Source organism: Dicentrarchus labrax, unplaced genomic scaffold, assembly GCF_905237075.1.
Source record: "Dicentrarchus labrax unplaced genomic scaffold, dlabrax2021, whole genome shotgun sequence".
Classification (NCBI taxonomy): Eukaryota; Metazoa; Chordata; class Actinopteri; family Moronidae; genus Dicentrarchus; species Dicentrarchus labrax.
In genome coordinates this window covers 15795185-15821912 of record NW_026136710.1, presented here as the reverse complement: position 1 = coordinate 15821912, position 26728 = coordinate 15795185, and the positions used below count along the sequence as shown (strand labels likewise).

The 26728-nt window shown below is 39.4% G+C and overlaps 1 protein-coding gene across 4 annotated transcripts in view; it reads right to left on the bottom strand.

The window, feature by feature from the left end:
• Positions 1-26728, bottom strand: part of si:dkey-247m21.3 (5-hydroxytryptamine receptor 4) — a 45857-nt gene extending 19129 nt beyond the window's left edge. For 3 of the 4 annotated variants that reach the window (XM_051412915.1, XM_051412917.1, XM_051412916.1), the window contains exons 1-6: positions 26608-26728; positions 12151-12232; positions 11548-11724; positions 10515-10715; positions 9837-9990; positions 7565-8226 (exon numbers count right to left, since the gene is read on the bottom strand). In XM_051412915.1, the coding sequence (XP_051268875.1) occupies positions 7565-8226; positions 9837-9990; positions 10515-10715; positions 11548-11724; positions 12151-12173 (1217 nt within the window). In that variant the 5' untranslated portion in view covers positions 12174-12232; positions 26608-26728. Of the gene's footprint in view, positions 1-700; positions 1735-7564; positions 8227-9836; positions 9991-10514; positions 10716-11547; positions 11725-12150; positions 12233-26607 lie in introns of those variants that run through there. The other variant, XM_051412918.1, reaches the window with a different exon arrangement.

The following is a 26728-nucleotide window of genomic DNA, read 5'->3' as shown; positions in this document are numbered from 1 at the left end:
GGTGTTAATATGATAAGTGTTTACAGCTTGTTTCCGCTGCCCCCAAGTGTCCTTTCTCACAGCAGACGTTCTGACCTGTCATCGTAGGAAAAACACAGGTATTATTAATAATATTAACGATGGAAACATCCGGCATACCAGGACCCTGAAACTGAAGCATCTCAATGGAATTCAGACTTTATTAATTATATCATTCACGCCTGTGCTTTTCCTACTCAAAATTACTTCCTTTACTGCGACACATTAACTGATAGCACGGGCAGATAGTGGTTGAACTTATTATTTTTTCTTATTTTGAATTGTACTGACATTCTGTATTTACCATTGACAGTATGGTATTTACATCTTTGCGTGGTATAATATCCTTTTAAAACTAATTCAGCTCTTCTTTAAATGCTGTTTCAAGTTATTGAAATAATACAAAGAAAAACAAACACAAAAACAAGACGAAAGACAACGGCATTGGTCCCTCACAGAGAGACTGCCTTAACTGAATTTCAAAGAGCTGATTTGCCCAGGTGGGTTCATTCTACGGTCCAATTTGTCACCAAGGAAACTCCGAGGGAGAGATGAGTTCCATTTAGAAGCACAGATGATTTCAGAACGTCCAAACCGAGTTTAAAACTGAGAGGGAAGAGACGTGACAGCAGCTGATGTCCTCAACCCGAAGTGGAAAAGGAAGCACTCAGGACAACAGTCATATGGGTTTGGGTATTTTTTATTATGTTGCTTATTTTTGTGAGTTTTTCGTATTTAATTTTCTTACTTTCTGTCCTTTCTTTATCATTTTGTTCCAGTAAAAACATATGGTAATTGGCATTGTGTTTTTTAGTGCTAGAGATGAGAAAGGCAGGGACACCCTGGTGAGCCAGTGGAAATCTTAATTGCACATCTCTCTCTCTTTCTCTTCCAGTGTTCACTTTACTTGAAGTTTAAGGCATAAATGCCAGAAAAATCTTCATTTCAAAGAATCTTTCAATCATCATTTTTTGGAGATAATCATAAAAATTAACTTGGTAAAGAGAGAGAGAGAGAGAGAGAGAGAGAGAGAGAGAGAGAGAGAGAGAGAGAGAGAGAGAGAGAGAGAGAGAAAGAAAAAGATGGCAACTAGCTGGCTTAAAATGGAGAGAAAAGGAAGGTGATTATAGAAACAAGACATTTCACACCAACGTTCAACAAAAAAGAAATGAAGAAACAGAAGATAAAAATCTTCTGGGTAAAAAAGAAAATGGAGCGTGTGAGAACAGTGAGACGCAGAGAGGAGCAGCTGGAGGATTTTAGGTTTCAATCAAACAATAATAAATCATACAAGCCTCATAATAAATCGAGGACTGGAGTGTTTACACTTCTCCGGCCTATCTGTCTAAACTAAGTGTCTGTGCTCGACAAAACATGCTCCTTTTCAGCGGTGACCTGCTTTACATTCATACGGTTACACCCTTTCACACCTGCAGGAAGTGTTGTAGCCTGTACAACCTCAATCTGAGCTGGAGGAGTGCTTTTTAATGATTCTTGAAATTTTTTGGCTCTGGCATCTTGGGACACACAAGGTCACACACTCCTACTGATGATGTGAAGGATTAATGTGAGAGCGACAGGTGATCATCCATAATCACACTGGATTTCCAAAGCCTGAAGGATGAAACCATGCATCCTCAACCAAGATGGACACATCTATTTCAGGACACTGTTTCCAAAGATGAGCAGCTTATATTTGAGTTCTGGTTCCCGTTCCTAAAATCGGAGATAAAAAAAAAAAAAGAACCATCAAAATTGAAGTACCAAAGATCGAAATATCCAGGTTCCACCCAAACCCTGCATCCTAATTTTCCCATATTGCAACTTGTTAGTATCTCTTTATTAGACCCCTCATGCCTGTTAAACACCAACATCTTCCACACCTCCTACATAAATATCCTGTGTGTGTAAAAATAAACAGTGGAGTGCCCCTTTAATATAACACAACCATCATAATACCTCTCTGGTTTCATTATTTCAGTCTTTCAACAACTATTTTACATTGCATTTTTGCACTCAGAGCTCATTTGTCATCTTTCTGCTGAATACTTCTGCACAGACTCAATTTCCCTACATGGAGCTGAATGTTTTATCTTATCTTAACAATCAAAACACAGAAACACTCAGGGTGGAAAAAACAGCATTGACTGAGCATGGCGGCAGGGCCTTGAGCCAGAGAGCCCTCTTACTCGTCTTCCACGTGACCTTTATTTCGGAGAGATTTCGAATTCTGCTGTTTTTTTTAAATCGCGAACCAGCTGTGCTTTGCTTTGGCACCGACTGCCAGATGGTTGAATCACGTAACAATCGCACCGATCAGGTGATAACAATGGCTGCGGCTTGGCTGCATTTATGGGATTCAACAGGACTTGTGATGCCAAGATGAAGGTGAACTCAGGACGGATCACACGGAACCTGATTAACTGTTACAGGAAGAGTTTGACATTATGAGTTGTAGCTTGTTATTTTTCTCACTAGACACTTGACACTCACGGGAAACAAGTTTTTATAATGGGACTTCCTGGCTCCCCTAAAATGTTAACTACAGGCTACTTTATTATCTAGACATTTTTCTTCAATAAGCACAGAAATGTACCTGTTTATCCGTACAAGTTTGCCTATAAAAGCTAAGCAGCTACAGGGGTCTGATTTGTGCACATGTATCGACTTCTTCTATTACAGCTTTCACTCTTGTTTGACTCACTCCCATCCATATATGTTTTAGCTTATTCTCACACATTCAGCCCACACTGTTTTGGGTACTGATGTCAGCTGCTCTGAAGGAGTAAGATGACAGAGCTGAGAGTATCATAGAGAAACTACAGAGGACCAGAGGAGAAGTGAGATTCAACTTGTAGAACCTTCAGATGATGTTTCAGATGATTTTGTGATTACTATAGGAAAAGCGAACACAGCATTTAGTGTCCCAAGTTTTGACCACCAACAGAATCCTTCATTGTGCTGATGATGTGGGGGTTTTTTTTGTCTACTAATAAGGTTTTTATCTTTTGTTTGTTTACATTTGCATGCCGATAGGCCCTGTGTGTACATGATTGTATTTTGGGTCTGTGTGTCTGTAAAACTTCCCCATTTCGGATTAATAAAGTTCTTCTTTACAATGATGGCTTGTCTGACACAAGCTCGTATTACAGCTAAACAGTAGCCTACTCTAAAATTAGGCCTAGTTAGACAGTCTGATCTGAGTTTTGTGCGGTGCGCTGGACAGACTAACTGAGAGTCCCTTGTCAATCCCGAGGTAGCCACGCCCAAAAGAATACGCTGCTTTATCGTCTATTTTACTCTAAATTGGACCATCATTTACTAAATGAACATCATAATGTACGGCAGAAGACTTAAAACTAGCGGTTGAGACCATTAACTCTTTAGGAAACTGAGCTAATAAATTAAGTCCATGAGAGTGCATGGTTTTGTTTTTTATTGCAGCCAATGGAGCTCTCCCTGCGGGCCTTTACATAGAGTGCAGGTTTAACACACTTCATGTTGGCTTTACTTTACAGACCTGGAAGCTCTGTCCATTATATATACTGTCAATGGTTTTACCTCAAAAAGGATAATCTAATTGAATCAACTAGAGCTAAATATCAATACGAGCTCAACCAATTATTTGGTCTACCTGCTGCACATAACAATATCCAATGAGTGTCAGAGTTTATGCAATTTTTTTCATCATTTCCATGATTGTATAATTTTGATGTTTTTATTGGGTGTATTAGTGTATAAAATGTGATATTACAAGCATATACATGTCTCCCTTCCTGTTTATTTAATAAAGTCATAACCAATCAATCAAGGTTTCTCCCAGTGTCACATCAACAATATAAGTGAACAAACAACCACAGTGTCCAGCTTTGTGTAAAAGTGGCAACAGGGAAAAAAACTAAAATACAGTAAAACAATTGTCATAACTTCTGAGTGGGTAACACGGCCCAAGGATGGTCTTTTACTAATTTAACCTGTTTCAGATGGTCAAGATGTCTTTTCTACTTTCTCTACTAGAGGGCATAACACAAGGTCTCTGTTATGACTCTAATCACAAACAAGTGTCTACTATCCACTGCTTGAGCTGTGTGTGTCTACAGTGTGTGTGTGTGTGTGTGTGTGTGTGTGTGTGTGTGGGGTGTGTGTGTGTGTGTGTGTGTGTGTGTCTGTTTGTTTGTTGTTAAGACCACTCAGGAACACTTCCTCAGGATTTCCTTAGTGAAAAAAGATCACACTAATGCTCTTTCGTCCATGAACACATTTTTTTAGCAGAGCAGGAATATGAAGTAAACCATAAGCCAAAACAATTCATATTTAACTGAAAAGCCTTCAACAAATGTACGTATTTATCAGTGGAGAGAAGAATTAAAACTGGATGAACTTCGGGAGGAAGAGCAGCTTAGAACTCATTTTCATTTTATGGTGATCATGCTGGATTTTTGCCCATTGATTCATATCTCTTTTGTAAGAAGTATTCTGAGGTTTTATAATACTGTTTACCCTGTAGGCAGTAGCTTGTTTAAAGTATTTCCATCAACTTGCAGAGATGTGAAACTTGCAAAAGATAGCTTGTAAAATAAGCAAAAACATGACTACTGCTACAATTTTATCTTTTAAACAAAACTAATGCAAAATTAGCAAAATCATCTTTTGAGTAGTTAGCACACAACACAGATTACTGATGACAAAAACAGGCAATGGCTGATGAAAATAATTCTAAAACATTTGCCAATATAAAGCATACACTTTAGTTACAGATCTAAAACTTACTTATAATCCTTTACAGACGAAATCTGCCTTTTATTGGGTCAGTCTTAAAAACAGACCTAATTTTGGCATATGCGCACAGAAACAAATAAACCAATTAAAGACAGAGGACAATTTTTTGGAGATTTTACACAACAGAGGAACACCCACACAGACACACACCACTCGCCCACAGACTGTGCGTAAACGCCTAGACAAAATAATTTGACAGGATTCCTCCAGTAATTTCAGTTTCCAGTATCCTGCCGGTTGTAATCTTATTGTCTGAGTCTGTTTTCTGTCCGAGACAGATTTTAAGAGAGGACATCAGATTGGAGTTAACACTGTTTGCCTTTCTGTTTCCTACACACAAAGACAGAAAGCCCCAAAAATGCACACAGACACCACGGAAACACTTTGACTGGAGCAGCATTAAGGTCAGCATGTTCCTTTACTACAAACGAAAGACACATGCACTTACACACAGCACCATAGAACAATGAGAAAATAGCTAATTACTAAGTAATCACTCAGTACTAATTAAAAGGTAATAAAAAAGCACATTTAGAATTAAAATCTGCACATTAACAGTCTGTGGAGTGTTATGTGCACATCGGTATAATATTTTTGGACAATATCAGGGGGCCTCACGTGTGCCTATGCTTGTACATATTTTGTGTGTGTGTGTGTGTGTGTGTGTGTGTGTGTGTGTGTGTGTGTGTGTGTGTGTGTGTGTGTGTGTTTGTGTAGTGCGTATGCGATTGCCTTTGTTTCTCTGCGGCAGTGAAGTACTTGTGTTAAAGTTAAACAGCGCAGACACAAGCAGGTCAGCTCCTCCATCATCCCCACTCGAAGCCGCTGAGAGCACAAACACAGACGTCAACTAAATCACAACCATTAACGTCAACTGAAATCCTGCTGTAAGAAGAAGAAAAAAAAGACGGTTGGACTATTATAGTGATATCATATATTATCATTCAATTAAAGATTCCGATCTGTAAAAAAGACGAATTTGGAAAAATTCCATTCCTCTCCTGAAGTAGTTTCAGAACCTCAGATGAGTCTAAGCTACATGGACAAATGACTTAAGATGACTCATATCTTTCACAGCAAGGTTTACTCTCAAGCCAGCAAGCATTTTGTAAGAGTTTTACTGAGGCCTTTTAAGGCCAAAGGCAAAATACACAGAGGCAAAAGCTTAAAGTCAGGGATAATAGTCACAGAAAAGTACCTGCAATCAGCTTTGTGAATCAAATGTGCTTTGGGCTAAATGCTGATGTCAATATTTACATGCTAATGTTTACCATGTTAGTTTGGTGTGTTAGCATGCTAAAATTTGCTAATTCTGGATGATGGTGCTGGCGTGCTAGTTATTGATTACTCATCCGTGTGTAAAATCTGGAATCAGCCAATCATTCTTAAATTAGGGTCTAAAAACCTATTTTGAGGTTACAATGACCTTTGACCTTTGAGTCACCAATTCAGTGTACAACTGTGAAATATGGTCACAATCTCCCCCTCTGTTCCTGAGTTATGGTGATGAATAATGGCCAAAAAAAAGTGTTTTTACAGGACATTATGATGTCACAGTGAAGTTGACCTTTGACCTTTTGGATAAAAGATGTCATTACTGTTACATGAGTTATGTCCAAAAAACGTCATTTGTCATGGCCCTTTGAGATCTAAGTGACCTTTGACCTTTGGTTCAAAAGTATCACCAATGAATGGACGTACAGAAAGACAACCCGAACATTTAATGCCCCCGGCCGCAGCTGATACCGGCGTGGAGTGTGCCAAAATCAGTTGTCTAAAGCCTGACTTTTATTTTTAAAGCGTTACTGAGACCATTTCCCCTGAGGAGAGAAGATAGAAAGCGCATGACACAGCTCATGAGCAGACCTAATTTTCACAATATAGAGTACACACTATGCTCCAAAGTTGACTGATTTGACTATTAAATTCCTTTTACACAATTTAAAGGCAGTTTCCTTTTTTCTGGTAAAATGTTCCATCTGCAGAACACCACAGCTGCCCATGAACATTTATTTCTAGAGACGGCACAGCATGTTCGCATCTATTATTTACACATTAGGGTATGACACATGGCCTAAATTTTAAAAAATGACTTAATTCAAATAAGATGATGGCCGCACCGTGATATTTTGTCCTGCTGCTGGTGTTGGCCAACAATCCATGATCTACTGTACAGGATGACTGAAACCATATCAAATTACTTTAATTATTTTAAATGTCTTACAAATGGCAACAACAATCTAATTTAATCTAATCTATGCAGCCAGTCAGTAATTAAAATAGTATGTCACCTTGTACCGATCTTTAAATGCAGTGTCCTCATGACATCTGTAACACTAATACTTTATTCATCCCCAAGGGGAAATTCCCAGTTTCCAGCAGTATCCACAAACTGATAATGATAATACACAGACAAAGGACTTTTAACAGAGAGGACAGCAGACAAACACACATCTATTTACATCCCCTTACTCACAACCCTGAGTACTGTAGCCATATGTGTCAAGAGCCCAACAAAACTGCAATGCACTCATCGTAAAGAGGTGAGTATATCCACTGTAGGTAATAAATATTTCATAGTTGGAGTGTACTAAGGCACAACACTGTTTCCACTGGCCAAATGTGCAAATTCCCTCGTCAAAGTTGCCAAACCCAACTGGAAATCGAACCGTAACAGGCAACATTGGCTTAACTGTATTAAATTAAAAAACTGAGCAAATATTCACAGAGACTGGTACAAATGTGACTGCCTTTACTGTGTGTTTACCTCAGTGCCATAGACGTCCCGTTGACCGACGCAGCTGAGCACCCTCTGTGGGCGGGTCCATAGGAGCAGCTCCTTTGCCGTGCGTACCGCTCATCTCCACAGCAGAGAATCACCAGAAACGCCCTCCGAAACGCCCGGTTCAGAAAGGCGTACAGGAAAGGGTTCAACCCTGAGTTAATGTACCCGAGCCACAGCCAGGCTGTCCACAGCTGCCAGGGCACTGAATAATGGATGAAGGGGTCCACCACGTTGGTGATGAAGAATGGCGCCCAGCATAGGCAGAAACAACCCATTATGATTGCCAGCGTCTTTGCTGCTTTAGTCTCAACGCGCATGCGGCTATTTGCTATGGGAGTATGCTCTGAGGAGGAACCTGTTGTTGTCCTGAGGCGGTAGTGCTCCAGTGGATCTGAAGAAGTGGAGGACCTTACTGTGATCATTGGAACCGTCCCAGTAACAGGAGCGGAGCCGGCCCGCTGTAGTGTCTCGATCTGCCGCACATGGGTCATGGCAGTGACGTAGATACGCTGGTAGGCCAGGACCATGAGGGCTAAAGGGACATAGAAGGCCACCGCAGAGCAGATCAGGGCGTACGGCCGGTTGACCAGAAACACACAGCTTGTGTCATTGGAGCCTCCCGCCAAGGCTCGCCTCTCCTCGATCTGTAAAGGAGAGCACAGACACAAAAATTACAAAAGCATTACTAAGAAGTACACAATCTGACATCAGTTGACCTACACTGGGGACTAGTACGGACTGCGGGTATCAAAAAATATACAAAGGTCAGAAAAAAAATTATGAAAAAGCTTTTAAGTACAACTTTGTATGCAACTGACTTTCATCATTATGAATCATGACCTGAAGTTAGTTATAATTGAGCTGGAGCCAGAAACTGCTAGCCCAGCTCAGTTCCAAAAATACTTTTACTTTTCTGTTTGTGTATGTATTAAAGAAACAGGATAGAGATTAGAAAGCTTTAGGTAGGAAGGATTTTTTAATTTAGCTGCTAAGCTGGGCTAAACAAAGTAGTAATATGCTAAACACTAATAACTTATACATAAAATTTTGCTTTTAATCATAAGTTGCTTTTCTACAAAAAATAAGTTTTGTGGAATCTGGCCGACTGCCCATATCTTTGTCCTTAATTGAAAAATTGAAAAGTGAATTTTATCCTATCTCTAGTAGTTGGGCTTGTGTACTGATGAACTACCCTCAGAGCTCTGCATGGTCATAAACTGGTCATTTTGTTTAATAGGGTAATAAAATCCCATCCTACAAGCATTTAAAAGCACATAATACACATATTCAGTACTTCTAGTGTGAAGGCTTAGAGTGAGCACAGACTTCTCAGTTTCAAATCAACATGCCCCAATGGAGCAGATGCTCATTCTTTCTTTAGTTAAAATGGTGCAGACGCAATTCAAACCAAGCAAACATACTCTACTGTATCATTTAACTTGTATCACACTTATTGATTTAGTTCTTGTGGCTTTGTGACAGCTAGAGCGAGAAGAAGTTTCAGTGTCAAACACTTCCTTTTTGGGACAGAACAGAAATTTAATTTTGAGAAACAGACAAGTGACCATAGAAAAGACAAACGTGCACACAACATATAAAATAATAAACTAAAACCTGGCCTAAATGTGCACAGACATAAGTCATTTAAAGTTCTATGTAATTTTGTCTGTGATATATGACTTCAAGACATCCAGCCAGCTTTTGAAAACAGAAGATTGTTGTTTGGATGCTGCCTGCCTGAAAGACAGAGAAAAGAACTGTGTATTTCATTAACTCTGGCTGAATAAATTCATCTAGCCCGTCTGCCTCTGGGAGTCCTGCAGCTCATTTCAAGGCAGCTCTGAAATAACTTTACGCCAAAACATATCCAAACCAGCAGAAAATGCTTGTTGAAGTGCTGTCTTTGCTCGCAGCAAGAGAGCCTCCACAGGGACTGGAATTGTTTTGTGATCACTGCATTACCTTGTCATTGTTCAAGGGATTGGAAACATTATTAGAAACAGAGAATATTAGGTTGGAAAGGTTTAAGCTGCATTTGCCCTTGCAGAAAGTACATCTCTCTCTTTAGGCGTTTGAGGGAGGTATATGAACTCTTCAGTGTGCTACTTTCTTAAAATATACAGTATGTTTTGTTGATGCAGAATTTTAATACATTTTTAAAAATAAGAATGTAACCAGCAGATGTTCTTGGGCTCATTACTGGGTTGCCTCTCGCCCCCTCCTTGATTTCTGATCTTAGATATTGAGGACTTACAATGTCCTCGATGCCGATGGCGTTCCAGCTTTGCATGATGGGTAGGAAGGAGATGAATGTGGGGATGAGCCAGCAGCCGCTGAGCATCACTGCCACTCTAATCGGGGTCATCTTGTGCCTGTAGACCAGCGGCTGGCAGCAGATAGCATAATACCTGGAATAATACACACACACACACACACACACACACACACACTCAGACACACACGTTGTATACTACAGTGTACATGTTACTGAGCTTTCAAATGGCATTAGATGATGATCTTTTTCAATCTCATTTATCATGCGATATCTTATATACCCAAATGACCCACCCAAATAAGTCCTCCCACCCAAAATTCAATTTATTACACTTCTGTATTATTCTTTCCTCTAAGGAAAATAGCTGAGAGACTCAGAATAATTTATTATTTATTATTATTGTCTTTCATTATCATTTTGATTTATTTTATTTGACTTTGTATGACTTATTTGCGGGAATCTCTCTTTGTAGTGCATCTTTCATCAGTAGATTGTGTTTTCATTATGTTCATTTGCAATGTCTTGGATTTGCGTATTAAATTACAGCATTTTTAGCTTCCAAGTATACATCTGAGAGTATGATAAGCAATGTAATTTGTCAAAAATCTATGAATGAGGTTCAATTCCCCTCTGGCAATCGCTCTCATACACACAAACCTGTCCAGTGCTATGCAGCAGAGGTGCAGGATGGATGCTGTAGTCAACAAGACGTCCAGAGACGTTCGAACCAGGCAGAAGATCTCTCCGTACCGCCAGTGGCCAGTGGTCAGCTCGATCGCAGCAAAGGGCATCACCACCAGCGCAACCAGCAAGTCAGCAAATGCCAACGACACAATGAAGTAGTTTGTCTTCTTCTTCCTAAGAGGGAAGGACAGGAGACAACAAAGTTATGTATCATAATGCCTCACCTGATTATAATAAGCTTGAATCTCTGACTGTTAAAGGTGCTACAGCTCTGCCAACTGTCAGTGTGACTTTTCAGAAATATGAAGTGACTGGCATGTGTCCAGTTTTGCACTGATAAATAAAGACTGATCAAGATTTTAGGAAATTATAATTATTTTTTTTTAATGATTAAATCATATATTTTGAAAACATTTAATGTATAGATCATAATTTTCACTTTAAATTCAGTTTCTTGTAGTTTGACTTTGATTGTAGGGAAGTCATGAAATGTCAAAGGTACGATGAGCTAACCAGTCCAGTCAGAGAAAGTGTTTCTTCCTGTAATGCGAGTGCTTTGACATTTGATGGGTTTGCACAACATGTACTCAAAAAGCACCCCAAATAGGTTTCATTTAAACGTTGAAAAAACTGAAACTCATCTCAACCTGATTTGCCAACACATGTGCAGCTCTATGACAGTTTTATGACAGAAACAATACTAGCTTTGTTATTGATGCATGTTGCATTTTTTAACACAGTTTCCTTACAGGAACATGTGTGTATTCAATACAAATTGCAGACAACAAATTCTTTATCTCTTTGTTTTTGCTGTGCTTGTCTCATTTAAGTCACATTTGAATTTCCAACGTATACCACACAATTTTTAAAACAATTTCTTACCTTACAGGCAGCTATTAGAGGACTTAAACTTGTTCACGTTACAGAGGGAACCTTGAGGTTTGTCGTGTTGTACGGATTCAGATGGCTGAATTTCACTGGGACTTTAAAGCCAGATTGGACTCACCGTAAATGTCTGTCCTTGCAGAGTGCCACCATGACCAGCAGGTTTCCAAACACTGTCATAATGATAATAATGGAGAGAAAGATGGTGAGAACGATAGTCTCCAGCGAGCTCAGGAATTCCTGCTGCTGCTGTTGTTCCTGTTGTTGTTGTTCTGTGTTTATTACGTCATCCAACAAACTGCAAAAAAACAAAAGAAAAGCCTTTTGAAATTGCTCATATATCAGATTATCTAGGGTAGATAATATTATTAGTATCGATAGTAGATAGTATAGATAGTGAGGAAAGACATGCGGCAGATGGAGACATCAACTTCATATTTTACAACTGAACATAAACATTGGTTTTGCACAAATAACCCCAATTGTGTCACTGAGGATGGTCTCTTTAATTAAGTAGGAAGCCACACCTACATAGAAATTAGTAGCAATTAGTACTTAAATAAGGCAAACTACAAAATGAATTTTATGTTTAGAGAGAGATTCACTAGAAAGCAATGATAGTGAAATAAATTAACCATGTTTTAAAAAGCTAATATTTTACAGAACTGGTTTGGGATTTGTAATTTGTAAACTGGTTAATAATGAGTTTGAATTTATGGCTTACTGTCGAGGTGATGCTGTGGCCATCACTGGTCATCTGCATTGAGGTCAGCAGAGGATGGTCCTTTTCACCCCATGCTCTGGCCCTGTCAAGACACACACACACACACAATTGTGGAATTGTGCTGGCTCTTGCAGTAAGTCTGCATTTTTCCGAAAATAGTAGCCAGCTTGCGTGTACAAATGGGCTGGATTTCTTGATGTTTGTCTGTCTTGTGGCAACATTAAGGCGCCAAAAATGTGGTATTTGTGCCTCAAATAAGTAACTGGATCACAGCTTGAGAGCGTGTGATATTATAAGACAAACAGGCAGCAACAGGCAGCAGCTGTTTCTGCCAGATTCCATCAGCATGTTAGTTTGTCTTTGTAATGCAATAATAACACCATGCTTTAGTGAGTGCCACAAGGGAAATTCTGTTTTTCTTATCCCCCTGTCAAGGGAGGTCAAAGGTCAGATATGAGCTCCTGAACAGCACCTTTGGGGCAGGTAGAGATTCAGTAGATCATCATTGTCCCTGCTGAAGGACAGTCTGTCTGACCCTGCAGCCCTTATTTAACCTGGTAAATAAGGTAAACATATTGGTTTTACTAACAAAAGCCTGAGGTGCAGAGAGGACAGTTAGTTTACAAACAGACGAGGGAGGTTATGTTATTAACTCTGGGTCATTGTCCATGTGGGCCCTGTTTTACTTTTGTTCCGTCAAGTCAATAACTTCTGATTCATATCAGTATGCAGCTTCTTAAGTGTTTGATTGGCTAATTCCAGCTCTCTAATTAAGGCCAATGGGATCAATGGACGATCAAGAAGTCAACCCAAAGAGAACAAAGCCATATCTTTTTAACATCTTTGCTTTCTCTGACGGCTACCCAATAATTGTCATGATATTTCATTCTGAACCACAAATGTCAACCTCACGGTGGTGCTAAAGACGATGTTGTGGATCACAAAGTTGGTAGGATTCATCCTCTGGGGCCTTTGAATGTCTGTACGAAGTTTCATGGCAATCCATCTTTAGTTGTTGACATATTTTTGTCTGGACATACAAGTGAACTACAGAACATTGCCATTGCCATTCATTAAATGTGATTATAAAACTATATACAGAATTCTATTGCACTCAGGCAAGACACATATAAGTACTGTTATACTGTCTATATATACAAAAAAGGTTGAAAATGACTGGAGTCATACTGTGAGTCATCTTACAGTAAGTATCTGAGGAACAGCACAGAGCCTCATCAGTAGAGTTGTTATCACCTTTAAGCACCTATTACAACATCTGCTGCGTCTCTGCCTTTTTATGATGGCTGCCTGCTCTTATTGCACTCGAGGGTCAATATCATCACCTGACAGCCGGCGATCCTGTCAACAATACCTACTTCCTGCAGGCAGATCACCATTTACAGTTCACGTCTGCGTATCATGTAGTCCGGTAATTCTCAACTCTCTGTCGGTGCAGTGTTGGTTGTAAGGCTTTGATGTAAGTTGAAATTAACTTATCCCTTTATTTCATGTAAGAGTCATTTGAGTCAATTCAGAATAAAGGCAGTTACAGTACGGTTCTGCGAGACTGGACTGGATTTGCTTCGTTTCCAGTGAAGCTGCCGAGAACCCCTGAACTAGTCAACAGCTTCTCCAGTTCTGACTTGGCCAGACTTTTATGTAAGACATATGTACATAACATTCATTGGGTTGTGAAAATATAGTGTGTGGGGGGGGGGTTGAATGTCTTGAAAATTGAGCTGAAATTGAAATCAAAACAGAGGTGACAAGGAAAGTTCAGGGTGTTTCTATCAACGACTTCCTCGAGGGGAGCACAGGAAGGACACAAACCAGATAGATTACAATAAAGTGTCACTGTACTTGGCTGAAGAGCAAACATATTATCTGTATGTACAAGGGGAAGAAAGACATTAAGTTCACTTTCTGAACACATAAAGGACCATGGACAGATTATAAAATGCTACCGCCATCTTTGGATGTCAAGTGAACGCCACATGCTGCTGTTTAAAGTCTGTTAGAGCTAGTTAGCAAGCATGCAGAGAAGTTGACCAAGCCAAACATTTACTTTAGAATCCAAATCAGTCTCTACTTTAAGGCATTCATTGTGTTGCACTCCATGATACATATGAGAAGTGACTGAAGCCGTTCTTGGGAATGATGGACAAAGAGAGCTCAAGAAAGTAGAAATCCCACTCACTTCCATACCTCCACACACCTGGCCATTAAACAAATGTTATAAGAGGTAACAAGCACCTAATTTTAAGTGCACTGAGGCCTGTAGGGGCCCATGACCCCATGGGCATTTGGGCCTGTACCCGCATCCATGATTAGGATACAAAAACACTGATTATACAAACAGTAAATATAATTAAATGTCAAGTTGCTGAAGGAATAATTCCGCTCAACAATGGTGCACAGATTGGATGTTGTTCATTCAGCTTGGCATTCTCATTATAAACCCAGTTTCCAATAGCATACTGTAAAATGACTAAAAATGATTACTGTTTGCATCTTAAATGGTCCCTAAATGAAACTGCAGCATTATCTTCTTGCTCTCCCTCACACACAGGAATCATCACTGAACAACAAAACTAACACTACCCACTACCGTACTCAGTTGCTCACTCAGTTACTCACACTTCGGAATCTAAGGAATGAAAAAATATTTGCTCAATCTGAATTTCAACGATATGAAAAAAAGAAGGGAGACAGAAAAAAGAGAGCGAGAAGGTAGGGGAGCCGTGTTTATGACAGGTTGCTGTGGTTCTCCTGTGTGATGTGTGTCCAGGGAGGCGTGGTTTCACAGCTCACCGTGTCCATTTCACATCTGACTGACACGAAGTTGAACTGAACAGAATGAACTCTGGAGAGCAGTGAGCAGGAAGAGACTAGGTTACTTTTCCCCTATTTTGTGTCCTGCCTAACCCATAGTTATTATTGTCATTATTACTATAAAAAAATCAACTTTATTTTGGTTGTATTCATTTTTTAATCCTCATTCTTACTGTCATCACCATTGACTATGATCAAAGCCTTAGAAATATATACTAAAACTATACTGTGCATCATATCAGTAAAGCTGATTGAATGGCATCAGTGTAAATGGAGAGAGAAAACAGACTAAACCTCTCCACAGCAATAACTATAACTATAACCAAGTGATCCTCCACATTGATGAATGATAACATTGTGTAAACAGCACCCCCAAGCACTCATTGCACGGTCCAGCTATGTCAGCAACTTAATAGGAAAAAGTATATCGATGACCTATTACTGCTGTACAGAAACAAAAAGGAAATCAGAAGGATATGGGTTCACACTGTTTTCCAATGCAGGAGGAGTTAGGAGAATCCAACACTCTGTTATGAGAGCTGTAGTCCTTTGAAAACAAACCTAACTCATACTTTGGTAAAAAATAAAAATAAATAAATAGAGGACTAACTTCAGAAGGCTGATAGGTAAAATTATGTTATGTAAAGTGATGTATGGTAATATAAGTGTTTAATAAGTCGTATACAACAATATTGTTCATCAAATTGCTCTTAAAGTGATCCCAACGATATCCTTTGCCACTGTCGTCATTATAGTCGCGTAGTGGACTCCCACTTGAGTTAGAAAGATTTTTAGAATATATTCATAGTTGTTGTTATAGTTATTGTTCTTGGTGTAGAAGACCATCCAATAGCTGCTGAAACATTTGATCTATAACCATAAATCTGAAACTCACAGTGGCACTAAAGTAAAAGTCAGTAGGATTCATCCTCTGGTAACCATGAATGTCAGTACAAAATGTAGCACCATGATCCAATCAAATTTCAAGAAATGCATCCAAAAGTTATTGTTACTGATATTTCAATTTGGGCCAAAGCAGTAGACTGACAGAGCAACATTGGCATGCATATAGCCACACCACTATTATGCCTAAAAAAGAAACAGGCAGACATACAGATTGAGGTAGTGCTGCTCTGGAAAAAGAAATAAATAATCTCACTGGCTGAAAATCCCAGTGGGCAGAGCCAAAAGTCACTGCAGTGGCATGGATCTGTGGCGTATGAAAGAACACACACACATTGCCCTGCTGGAGTCAACTTGCTGGCACTGTCATTGGCTTCAGCATAATTTTAACAACTGCCTTCACTTTTAAAAAGTGAACAAACCAGCAATATGAGCCATCTCAAGTCAGGAGGAGCAAAGGCTAATAACAAAGATCAGTTCAAGTCAAGACATTAACCCAGCTATATGATTGTATATATATGTATATTTGTTAATGAAATACTGTTGGAAAGCAATATTTGATAAACAGATAGATGTGGACTGACTGATAAACAAAAACAAACAGGCAGACAGACGATGTAGGAGGACTGACTGACTCATCTGATGAGAGCTGTAATTAGAAGATGCTCACTCGCCATCTGGGAAACTTCCTGATCTACAGGGCTGCACAAACTGCCTACCTGATGCATGTCTGAATAACTGACTCTGCTTGATTCAAGACAAAGTTTATGTTTCTGTCAAAGACATCTCATAGGAGATGTAGTTTCCTCCTGATGCTATAACATCATAATCAGACCAGCCATGCCACCACATCACTCAATTCCTGTTGACGGTCAGTGTCAACAGGAATTGTTAAAAGGTGTAAGAGTGTTTAATTGAGAATGCGGACATTATTTTAAAAATAAGACATCCATGAAGAAGGAACATGGACAAGAAGTCATTCATTATGTTTTTAATTACGTCTGCCAAAGGACTATTTTACATACAGCACATCAGCCTCCAACTCTCAATAAGTGTGTCATGAGGTCAGTGAAAACACTCTGAGATGTTAGGCAATCCTTACGATACCAAAGCACCCTTATTTCTTTGCTTGCACTTGAATACTTTTACATGGAATCACTCTATTAGGCTATTTTTACTTTTACATCAGGACTTGAGTATTTCCTCCTTTTCTGGGCACAAAGCACTCCTCACTCCCTCTTTATTCCTCCTCTGTAACCCTGTTTTCTAATCATTCATGTGACCATTGTTATTGCACTTTATGCCACACAAAACCTGCACACACACACACAAGCAAAATTTCACACTACATAAACAATGGTTTTTCAGCAAGTGCAAAAAAAAAATCCAAAGATGAATAATTTGCAATGTGCTGACTCTCAACAACGTGCTCGCGAGTGTGTGATGAAATCATTTATGCATGTAACAAAAGTTTTAAACATATTAATCTGATAAAGCAGTAGTGTGTGGTGACCACTGTATGACTGTTAAAACAACAAACGCAGCAAAGTTGAACTCTCTTTAACTCTCCACTCACTTGTTTTCTTGTCAGGTGGGAAGTAAATAATTCTCACATAATATCACACCAAGGATTGTGAGAGGGCTGAACTGTGTGTGTGTGTGTGTGTGTGTGTGTGTGTGTGTGTGTGTGTGTGTGTGTGTGTTCATATGCACATTTGTTTGTTTGTATGTGGAGGAGTCGTCTTTGGTCCTGTTGCCAAGGAGACTGAGAGGTATCATGCTCTGCAGACTGTCCTCTTGTAATTTTAAATGTTTGATTAAGGATGGCTGGCTCTTAAACAAACTACTGCCGTGGCAGCCGCAGATGCTCTCGCCAGAAGCTGTGCTATAAAGTGAGTGTAGTGGCTGTGCAGTAGCTGCTGATCAGGCGGAATTCGAAAAGATACGTCTTTATGTTTTTCTAGCATATTCCTCTCCACCGAACTCCAGTGTCAAAGAACAATTAAATAATAATTAATCAAAACACATCAACGAGCAACGCTGTTACATCGGGTGATGTTTCATTACCATGAACATGGCCACTGCAGTTGATTTTGAGTACCAAATACACCGTCCAGCTGCTTTAGGAAATAATTTAGCCTTGTATATAATGAAATTATATATTTATGTTTTTAAAAAGGAACCAAGTCCAGTGGTTCCTACTGAATATGTAAATCTTAAATAGGTCGAGTTCCATAGACTAAAGAAGTTTTAAAGTATTGAGAAACAGACTAACACAGTGTTGGTTTTGGTCTTTTTATGGGATTTTTTGACGATAATAAAACTTAATTTGGTGATTCCTACATGTATGCTTCATGCATGCAGTTTGTGAAGGAGGAGAGCGTGAAAGCAACGGCACAGTAAGATCACGACTGTCACGAAAATAAGCACTCCTCAAGCTGTTCTGTAAAACTGCATTGGACTCTGGTCTAGTTTGCTGTTATTGTGAGTGTGTACATTTTCTACTATGAACTTAGGACACAAAAAAGAAAAGCCCTTGCGCCTTTTCTTTTAGGTCTGTCAATATTTTTGGAGTGTGTCTTTAATCATTTGCCAAATGTTAATGGGTGGCATGATTAGGACAAGGTGGAGGTGTTATTTACTCAAATGTTAGATCTGCAAACAACACTGAAAGCCGAGCTTCTTTTTCCAAATGCACTTGGAGCCTCGCACAGAAGCCCAATGTGTTTGTTCCTAAGAATTAAATGAGTCTTTAAAGAACCATCCAGACACCTTGCACAAGTTCAAATTTAGCTCATCAGCTTGCTCCTAACTGGTCCCCAACTGAGGAAAGTCAAAGGAGAAACCACAGGCGTGACCGCTTCAGTAACCAGGACTATACCTTTCCCACAGATGCTGCCACTTATTTGCACTCTTTCCCTACTGCCTTCATTTTCCACCTTTCGGAACATGCAAAGTGCTTACAGCATTAGAGAAATAGGTGAAAAAAGAACTGTAATGGGCAACCAAAGTAAACCTTTCATAAAGTAATATTTTTAGAGTGTTCCTAATCCCTAAAACTTCCTCCCAACTCACTGGGATCAAAACCTCGCCACTTTCACATACTTCAGTGAAAACAGAATCTGCTTCATGTCTCTTGAAACTTTAAAAAAACAAATTGATATTCAGGTCATATTGCATTATGAATAAAGGCGCTTCACACACTCAGCAAGTCAGCAAGCTCTTCACACCAACACACTTGGAACACATCCAACACATGGTCCCTATTTTGCACGGTTGCAAATGCCTCTTCAGTAGGACCATGTGACACTTAACTCTAAGACTACAGCCAATGCACATTATAATCTTAAATCTCCAGTGGAAAGAGCATTTAGAATGTACTGAAAGTCACTAAATACCATCTGTGGAAAAACAATTTTAAGTGGTGGGCTACAGTACAGGGCTTGTTTTTATGTCTCCATCTTTGTTACTCAGCGCTTGTAAATGCTTTTCTTCACTGCAATGCCCAGGGATCACCTGTCAATGCTCTTGCTAGCGACCAAGTTCCAGTGTAGGGCAGGTTATTTGAAAAATGTAATCGATTGCTCATTACACATTAGTAATCGAAAAAGTAAGTAGAAAACACTATATTAATTACTCAATAGCGGAAATAATTAGATACATTAGGCTATTTGCATTACTTTGTTACACAGCTGCACATTGTGTTTACCCGAGGAAGGCAACTACCACATTTAAACTTCAAAACCTCTCTCTCTCTCTCTCACACACACACACACACACACACACACACACAAACACACACAGAGAAACTCATCAAATCTTCTGTAGTAAACGTGTAGAAATATAAAACACTGCAGAGGTCCCATCCTGACAGTAAAGTTGCAGAGGGTTCACACACCCCACAGCTTAAACAACTGATTGATTTTTGGCTGATGTTGGCAAGCTGGCTAAGAACACACAACAAATAAATACAACTTGGAGTTACCAGAAGGCGCATTTCTCCTCTTTTGTTGGAGGCTGGCTGCTTCCTCACACCTGCAGACCCCACACCAAGCTAACATTTTCTGAACCAGTCTCTCCACTGGACACAGAGAGACCAAACTGGTACCATCTCTCCATAAAACTCCTGGTCAGACAGCGAACAAGCGACTCCCAAACTGTTGAATTAACAGAGCTTTACCTGTTTCCTGTGCTACCTGTACCTCACCCTACTCGTTGCTGGAAAAGTAACCACATTACTCTAAAGTGTCTTTAAGTAATGCATTACTGCCCAAATCTTCCTCAACATAAAGCAGGAATGTTTTTTTCCCCAAGAAAAAAATCTACCAGAGAACTTAACTAATTACTGCTGTTATATTAGTCACTAAAAATGGACACAATAATTAATCTATAGGTGCAGGGCGAGGAATGTTTCTGTGGTGACAGCAGCGCACCTTGAACTCACAACCTTGTGCGCCGTCGGCCTGGAATAGTTGCTGTAATGAATAATAAAGACTGCTGAGCATTAACTCATTATCTCAAACCAAAAGGGGAAAAAAAGATTAGATTAGAACAAATACATGACAACTTTTGCTCATAAGCTCTGTAAATGCGGTATATGATGTGCAAACAGGACAGTTAATCTAGTGGGTTTCAATCAACTACTAATCTGTATAAGAAGCAGCTGAATGACCAGGCAGCATCTGAAGACACTTTTTCCAGTTTAAAAACCATATTTAGCAGCTAAAATAAAAAAGAGTTATCCCAAGTTATGTAAACTCAATAGAGTTTTGTTTACTATGACAAACACTTAAAGCTCAGACATAATGTCAGAAAAGAGCCACCCCCAATTCCTTCAATTTCACTTAATTTGACTAAGGACATTGTCTTTTCTTAACTTGAATAAATAAACTGTGAAGACTGATAACACTAATAGGACTGAGGATATTAATACTGGTAATAAGCCTTCCATTCCTTCCATTCATCACATAATTTCTAATAAATCGGAATTTTGAAATACAGAAATAATTTTTTCCATCATCTACAATCCACTCCTGCATGTGAACATGACTGCATGTGATTATACTGTATTTTCTTAATATGGACCCCAGGAAGAGTAGTAGGTAACAACTAAAGGGAATCAACAAGTCAACATTTTAATCATTCGCACACGTACTGTGCAGCAAAAAGAGTCTGCTGCTCCAACAAGGTTGAACAAAGCCTCAAACCTATCCTCAAATCAATAGTGCTGCCTACAATTACTGAATATTCAAAAACCCTTAATTTTTTCTCATTTTCTCCTTTAGTGAAGAAGCACTGACTTTTCCATGCGCTCACATGGATGCACTAAAACACACTAGCCCGCTGCACGCATGAGCAAGATGCAACTCTGAGTGGATGGAGCGTGTCTTCTGAATAAAGCTGTGTGGGTGAGGGTAATGGGTTGTGAGCGGGTAATTGAGCGTGCTGGGCTCGTCACAATAAGGGTGCCAGCTCACTGGATGATGGGGGTAAACGGAGAATGACTACAGAATAAAGTGAATGACACACAAACATGTGCATGGAAGTCCATCCACACACACACACACACACACACACACACACACACACACACACACCACACACACACACACACACACACACAGCTACATGTGCACAAATGTGAAAGACAGGCAGGGTGTGGAAATAAAGCATCTACCCAGGCCATCACCCAGTCTGTGCCTCCCCATGGATTTAGTTAGGACTGATCAGTTTTCCACTTTCTCATAGCACCACAGTCCACATCAATATCTCCTCCTGCACACACACTGCTGCTGGGAAATTGTGCTTAAAATACATTCAAGGAAAAAAGTATATGCCAATCAATAAAAAAAGAAAAAAAATATAAAGATTTCAAGCCAGATCCAATAATATAAATGCTAAAAGCAGCTATTTAAAATGTTGCCAGTCCCTCTTTGTTAACTCTTTCAGATTTGTAATGGTTAACTTAATGCTTTGCATGACATTTCAACATATTTAAGTTCAATTATTCAAATAAAACTCTTATCTACACATTTTACAATTCTTGTACTGTAACTTTCGTCCAGCACTAAACAGGATGTGCAACAGACTGTTTAAAGTAATCTCATCTCACGGTATAAAAGGTCTCATTCAACTCATGAACTATCCAAACAGAAAAAAGAAGAAGAAAAGTCTCCCTTGTTCCTCTAGAAGAGAAACCCTACACTGTCATTCTTCTACCTGCTTCTTTCATTAAGTAACTTGTAGGAGAAATAGATGGCCAACAATGATTTAGGACTTTCCAACACATGCTTGGAATGTAATAACGCAAGTCACATTCAAAGATAAACATACTAACAGCTAAATCACTGTGGTGGGCTAGTAGCCAAAGGGTCTCACTTCTGCACACAATGACAGCTGGACGCTTTGGAGGAACTGAGCTCTGTGTTTGTTCAGTAGTATGTAAAATATAAAACCCGGCCTGTGCTCAAACACGACAAAGTCAGAGAATGACAAAGAAGCATCAAGCAAACTGGAGACTGACAGACGAACATCAGCACATCGGGGAGAAGCTGGACATTTTCTGACAGTTGGGGTTCAGTCAATGCTAGCAGTTTTGGCTTCAGGGGGTCTGCAGAACGCCTGACGCTTATTCACCGTTAAGCAGCTGTTCACCTCACAGACATGTCAACTCACTTCTTGATGACACAAGCGCACGTTCTTATTAGTCAAGTGAGAAACCCCTGTTCACTACGCTGGTACAATGCAGAGAGGGACTGCGAAAAATAAAGTTAACTTCAGTTCAGTCTAAATTGATGCATGAATGAATCAATCAGCACTACCTTGTATCCCTTTTTGGATTGTAAAAGTGATACAAAAATAGCTGTCATAGTCTGTCATACATCAGCCAAAAACATTCAACCTATTAAACAAACATTCTGGCTTCCAAGAGTATTGCTAAAGCAATGTCACATTTCTCATTTCTACGCCAAGACCTGCAAGCACTAGCACAGGTGTAGGTGTATCTCAGTGGGTGGGGTTACACTTGTTTTTTCATATGGGACAAAATAAACAGCTCTAAATGGCTCTCTAATAAGCTCTGATATAGCCTTTAAGAGCATAAAGGAGAGAGAAGCCTGAATGACTTCCACATGACACACAAAACTGGGTAATTATCCTACAGAAGATATATATTATTTCCATACTGTATCGCAATAGACCCAAAACAAAGAACTTATATCAATATTGACAGCATTATGTTGAATTTACTACTGCCCATAACGTAAGATAACTTATCTCCATTGATAACAAAGAGGCAAAAAGTATAGACGGATGTGTTGCTTTGGGTGAGGTGACGCTGATAATGAATAAGGCCTGGCTTGCCCTGGGAATCAGGCTAATGAGTTGGCATTGGTACAGATGGCCTAAAATTAGCCTGAAGGAGGTGGCTCTCTCGTAAATGTCTACAGGGAGTAGCTAATAAGGACAGCACAGTGGGCAAGAAGTTAACTATTTCTGGTAGAGACAGAGATCAGGGCTGACACCCAAAATCACCTTCTCTGTGACTAATAAACTGTTTTGCCTTCATTTGCCAGGGGCAGGTTACTTGAGTACATTCGCTGTCTCTCAACACCAGTTTGTTTCACCTGCCTGATTCATTTACAGATGCTCATACCTGAAAAGTGGCCAGGGATATCAGTCTGCTTAAGGGCTGCTAGCCAGTTTTGGATTTGTGCCTTGCTTAGGGTTTCATTTTTTGGATAAGGCAGGCCTGCTTATTTTCTTCTACGATAATCAAAATCTAATTAAAATTTTTTCCAGATTCAACTTTTGATAAATAAATAATAATACATGTTTAATGCTGGGGAATCAGCATGACTGCTTGTTTTCACAAATGGACTTTTATTTATTTTGTCTTCTTCCCAGATGCAGCCAGGAGTTATACAGTTGGGACTATTTATTCCTGGGAAACAACTTTAGGGAAGATGAGTAATGAGGATCTATTAATTCTTCTATTGCTTATTCTCAATACTGAATAGGACCAATGCTGTGTGTTTAAAGGATTTCACAGTGTGGACTACTTGTAATATGTTTTGTACATGTGGACAAGCCAAAGGATGTTGGCAAGCTAATGCTGGTTGGGACAACATTTACTGAGAATAGGGGCCATGTCAAGGGAAAGTGATTTATTACCAGAGAGGGGATTTAAACAGTGGCCTAGGGAATTGCTATTGGATGACACCAGCGAATCAGCCTTATTTGAAAATGCTGCATCCCATGTGATAGCTCGGACATGTTTTAGTCCAACATTATATAATTCATCCACTCTTAATATCTGTAATACTTTATGCTTTAGCAAAGACTGCAGGCTATGGGCTGTGGGTTATCATGGTAGTCTTGTTGAGCTGCCATGTCATTTTGATTTTGTTTGATTACATCACTGAAATGGGAAATATTTCAAGTGAGATCAGTGAATGAGACACTAAATCCACTGTCCACATCTGCCATTTCACTAGCCAAATACCTATTATATCCCAAATTGCCTCATCCTTCATGAAAACAACGTGCTGGATGAAATCTCACAAATTGATCGTCTGCAATCAATGTTCAATCAATGTTCTCCAAAAAACAGACAATGTTTGTCAGTAATCGGTTATTTTGACACTGAACTTACTTAGAAGTTTATTTTCAAAACAGAGGTATAGAAAATGCCCTTTCTGCATTGGCACTGAATGTGAATTGCAATGTGTGGAACCATCCAATAGGGACGTAATTCCTAGGGATACTGGGCTTAGTATGCACATTATTAATACATAATCTTCTTCTTCTGGCTCGTTCTTATTGCCAACATTCTTGTTGACAGTTGTTATCTATCTGCATGTCTCACTACAACAGGACGTGTGTGACGTGTATTTGTGTAAATTGGAGCCAACATTTCTATATTAGTCGCCTAATGGTAAGCTGAAGGATATTTTAAGACAGATGTACGCTGAGAAAACAAATAACAAACTCTATTTTTGTTTTCAGTAAATTAGTGTTAGATTTAAGGCTGGTTGCCTAAGGTTTAAAGAACTTAAAAAACACAAAACCAGACTTAGAGATAAATGTTTGTCCACTTGCCACTTTACTACCTAGAATATTACAATATTTGAATGTCAGTCTACTTGGAGACATTACAGTCTTATATTTCCCAGAATTCAAAATTGCTTTTCACAACTTGTCAAAAAACTGCCGCTCAGCCTTTCTCTGTTTTGATCCCTCCCTTTATCTCCTCTCAAAGACAAACACACACACATGCTCACATAGTGTAAACAGTGCAATCTACAGTGTATCAGGGCAGTTACTGTTGTACGGCACTATTACAATGTTTACAGTCAATTAAAAGCTTAATCAATTGAAAAGCAGCCAAATATACAGCAGCAGCAGCAGCCTGCCCCTGCTGAAGTGCATTTGCATCAATACATGGCATGTGTATGTATACATGAGCTTCTTTGTGGATACAGTATTAGGTTGTGTGTGTGTGGTGGGTGTGTGTGTGTGTGTGGGGTCAGGTTCCAATAGAGAAACTACACTGTAATAAAGTAACAAGGATGGAGAAACGCGAGCAGGTCTGCGATGAAATGTCAGCAATCAGTTCACTGTGTTCGGGATAATTGAACAACGGCAGACCTTTTCATGTGTCCTGACAGCCAGCAAACATTTTTAGAGACGCTGACGTGAAACAAACTCTTACTAATCTTCCGTGGACCAACAGACCCAGGAGTGACTAGGCAGATGCCCCTGAACTCTCCTCCTCTTGTCCCCCTGAGAACTGCTGTTTTTTTCACCTATTACGCACATCTACTGTATGTTTACCCATCCGTACTCTCAGATGGACACACCTCCCATAAAACAAGTGATAAGACTTAAAGTTCCACTAAAGATTAAGCACTTATTCTGGGGTTAATCATCTCAGAATTTGTACCTGTGTTTACACTTTCTGCCTGTACAGCCCATTGACAGTTTAAATATATCTGTCTGTATTGAAGTCTCAGCAACTGTACATTTACATGTGTTGTTACTTAATGAAAATAAGAAATAGTACCACTACAAGTGGTGATATTAGGGGCATCAGCTAATGCAATAGGTAAATTCATAGTTTACACACTGATAGTATAAAACTGATGTGCAGTAAGTGTTAGAGGGAAAAACCAAGTAAGCCTAATTATAATGACCATCAAATTCAATAGTCTTTCTGTTTACAAGTAGGTTGATATATGTTTTTATATATATAGTAATTCATGAAACTGTATATAAACATGAAAAATAGTCATCCATAAACTGCATTAAACATAGTAGTGATTAGGCCTATGACTGACTCAAGAAATTAAAGATGATTTTAAAATGATAAAGAGCCACGCATTTGATGACTGCATATTAAACAAGGAGGAGGAAGAAGAGTAGCTGAATTCCCCTCTCAAACTTGCCACCATTCGCTAATAACTATACTTTAAATAACTACATGTGATGATTAGAAGAATGCAGGACCTGGTTGGTGATAAAACACTGTGAACTGTCTCTTACAAGCAACTAATCAGATAAAATAGTGCTCTCAATTTTACTTATTCTGAGTCATATTTGCTGGACAGTAGCGGTGTGTTTCCAGTTCAACTCTGCAAGCTGAAATTCCCTATCTCCTCCTTCCACCTTTCTTCTTTCTATCTGTCAAACTTTTCTAAAGAAATGTCACATCCACACGCTCACCTGTGCCGGGCTCCGCGCCTCCGTTGCTCCGACCCGGGCGCCTCAGTGCGTGCTGCCGGCGCTCATGCTCCCACTGAACTGAGGAAGGGAAACAAATGCCGCGTGCCCGAAGAGTCCGATC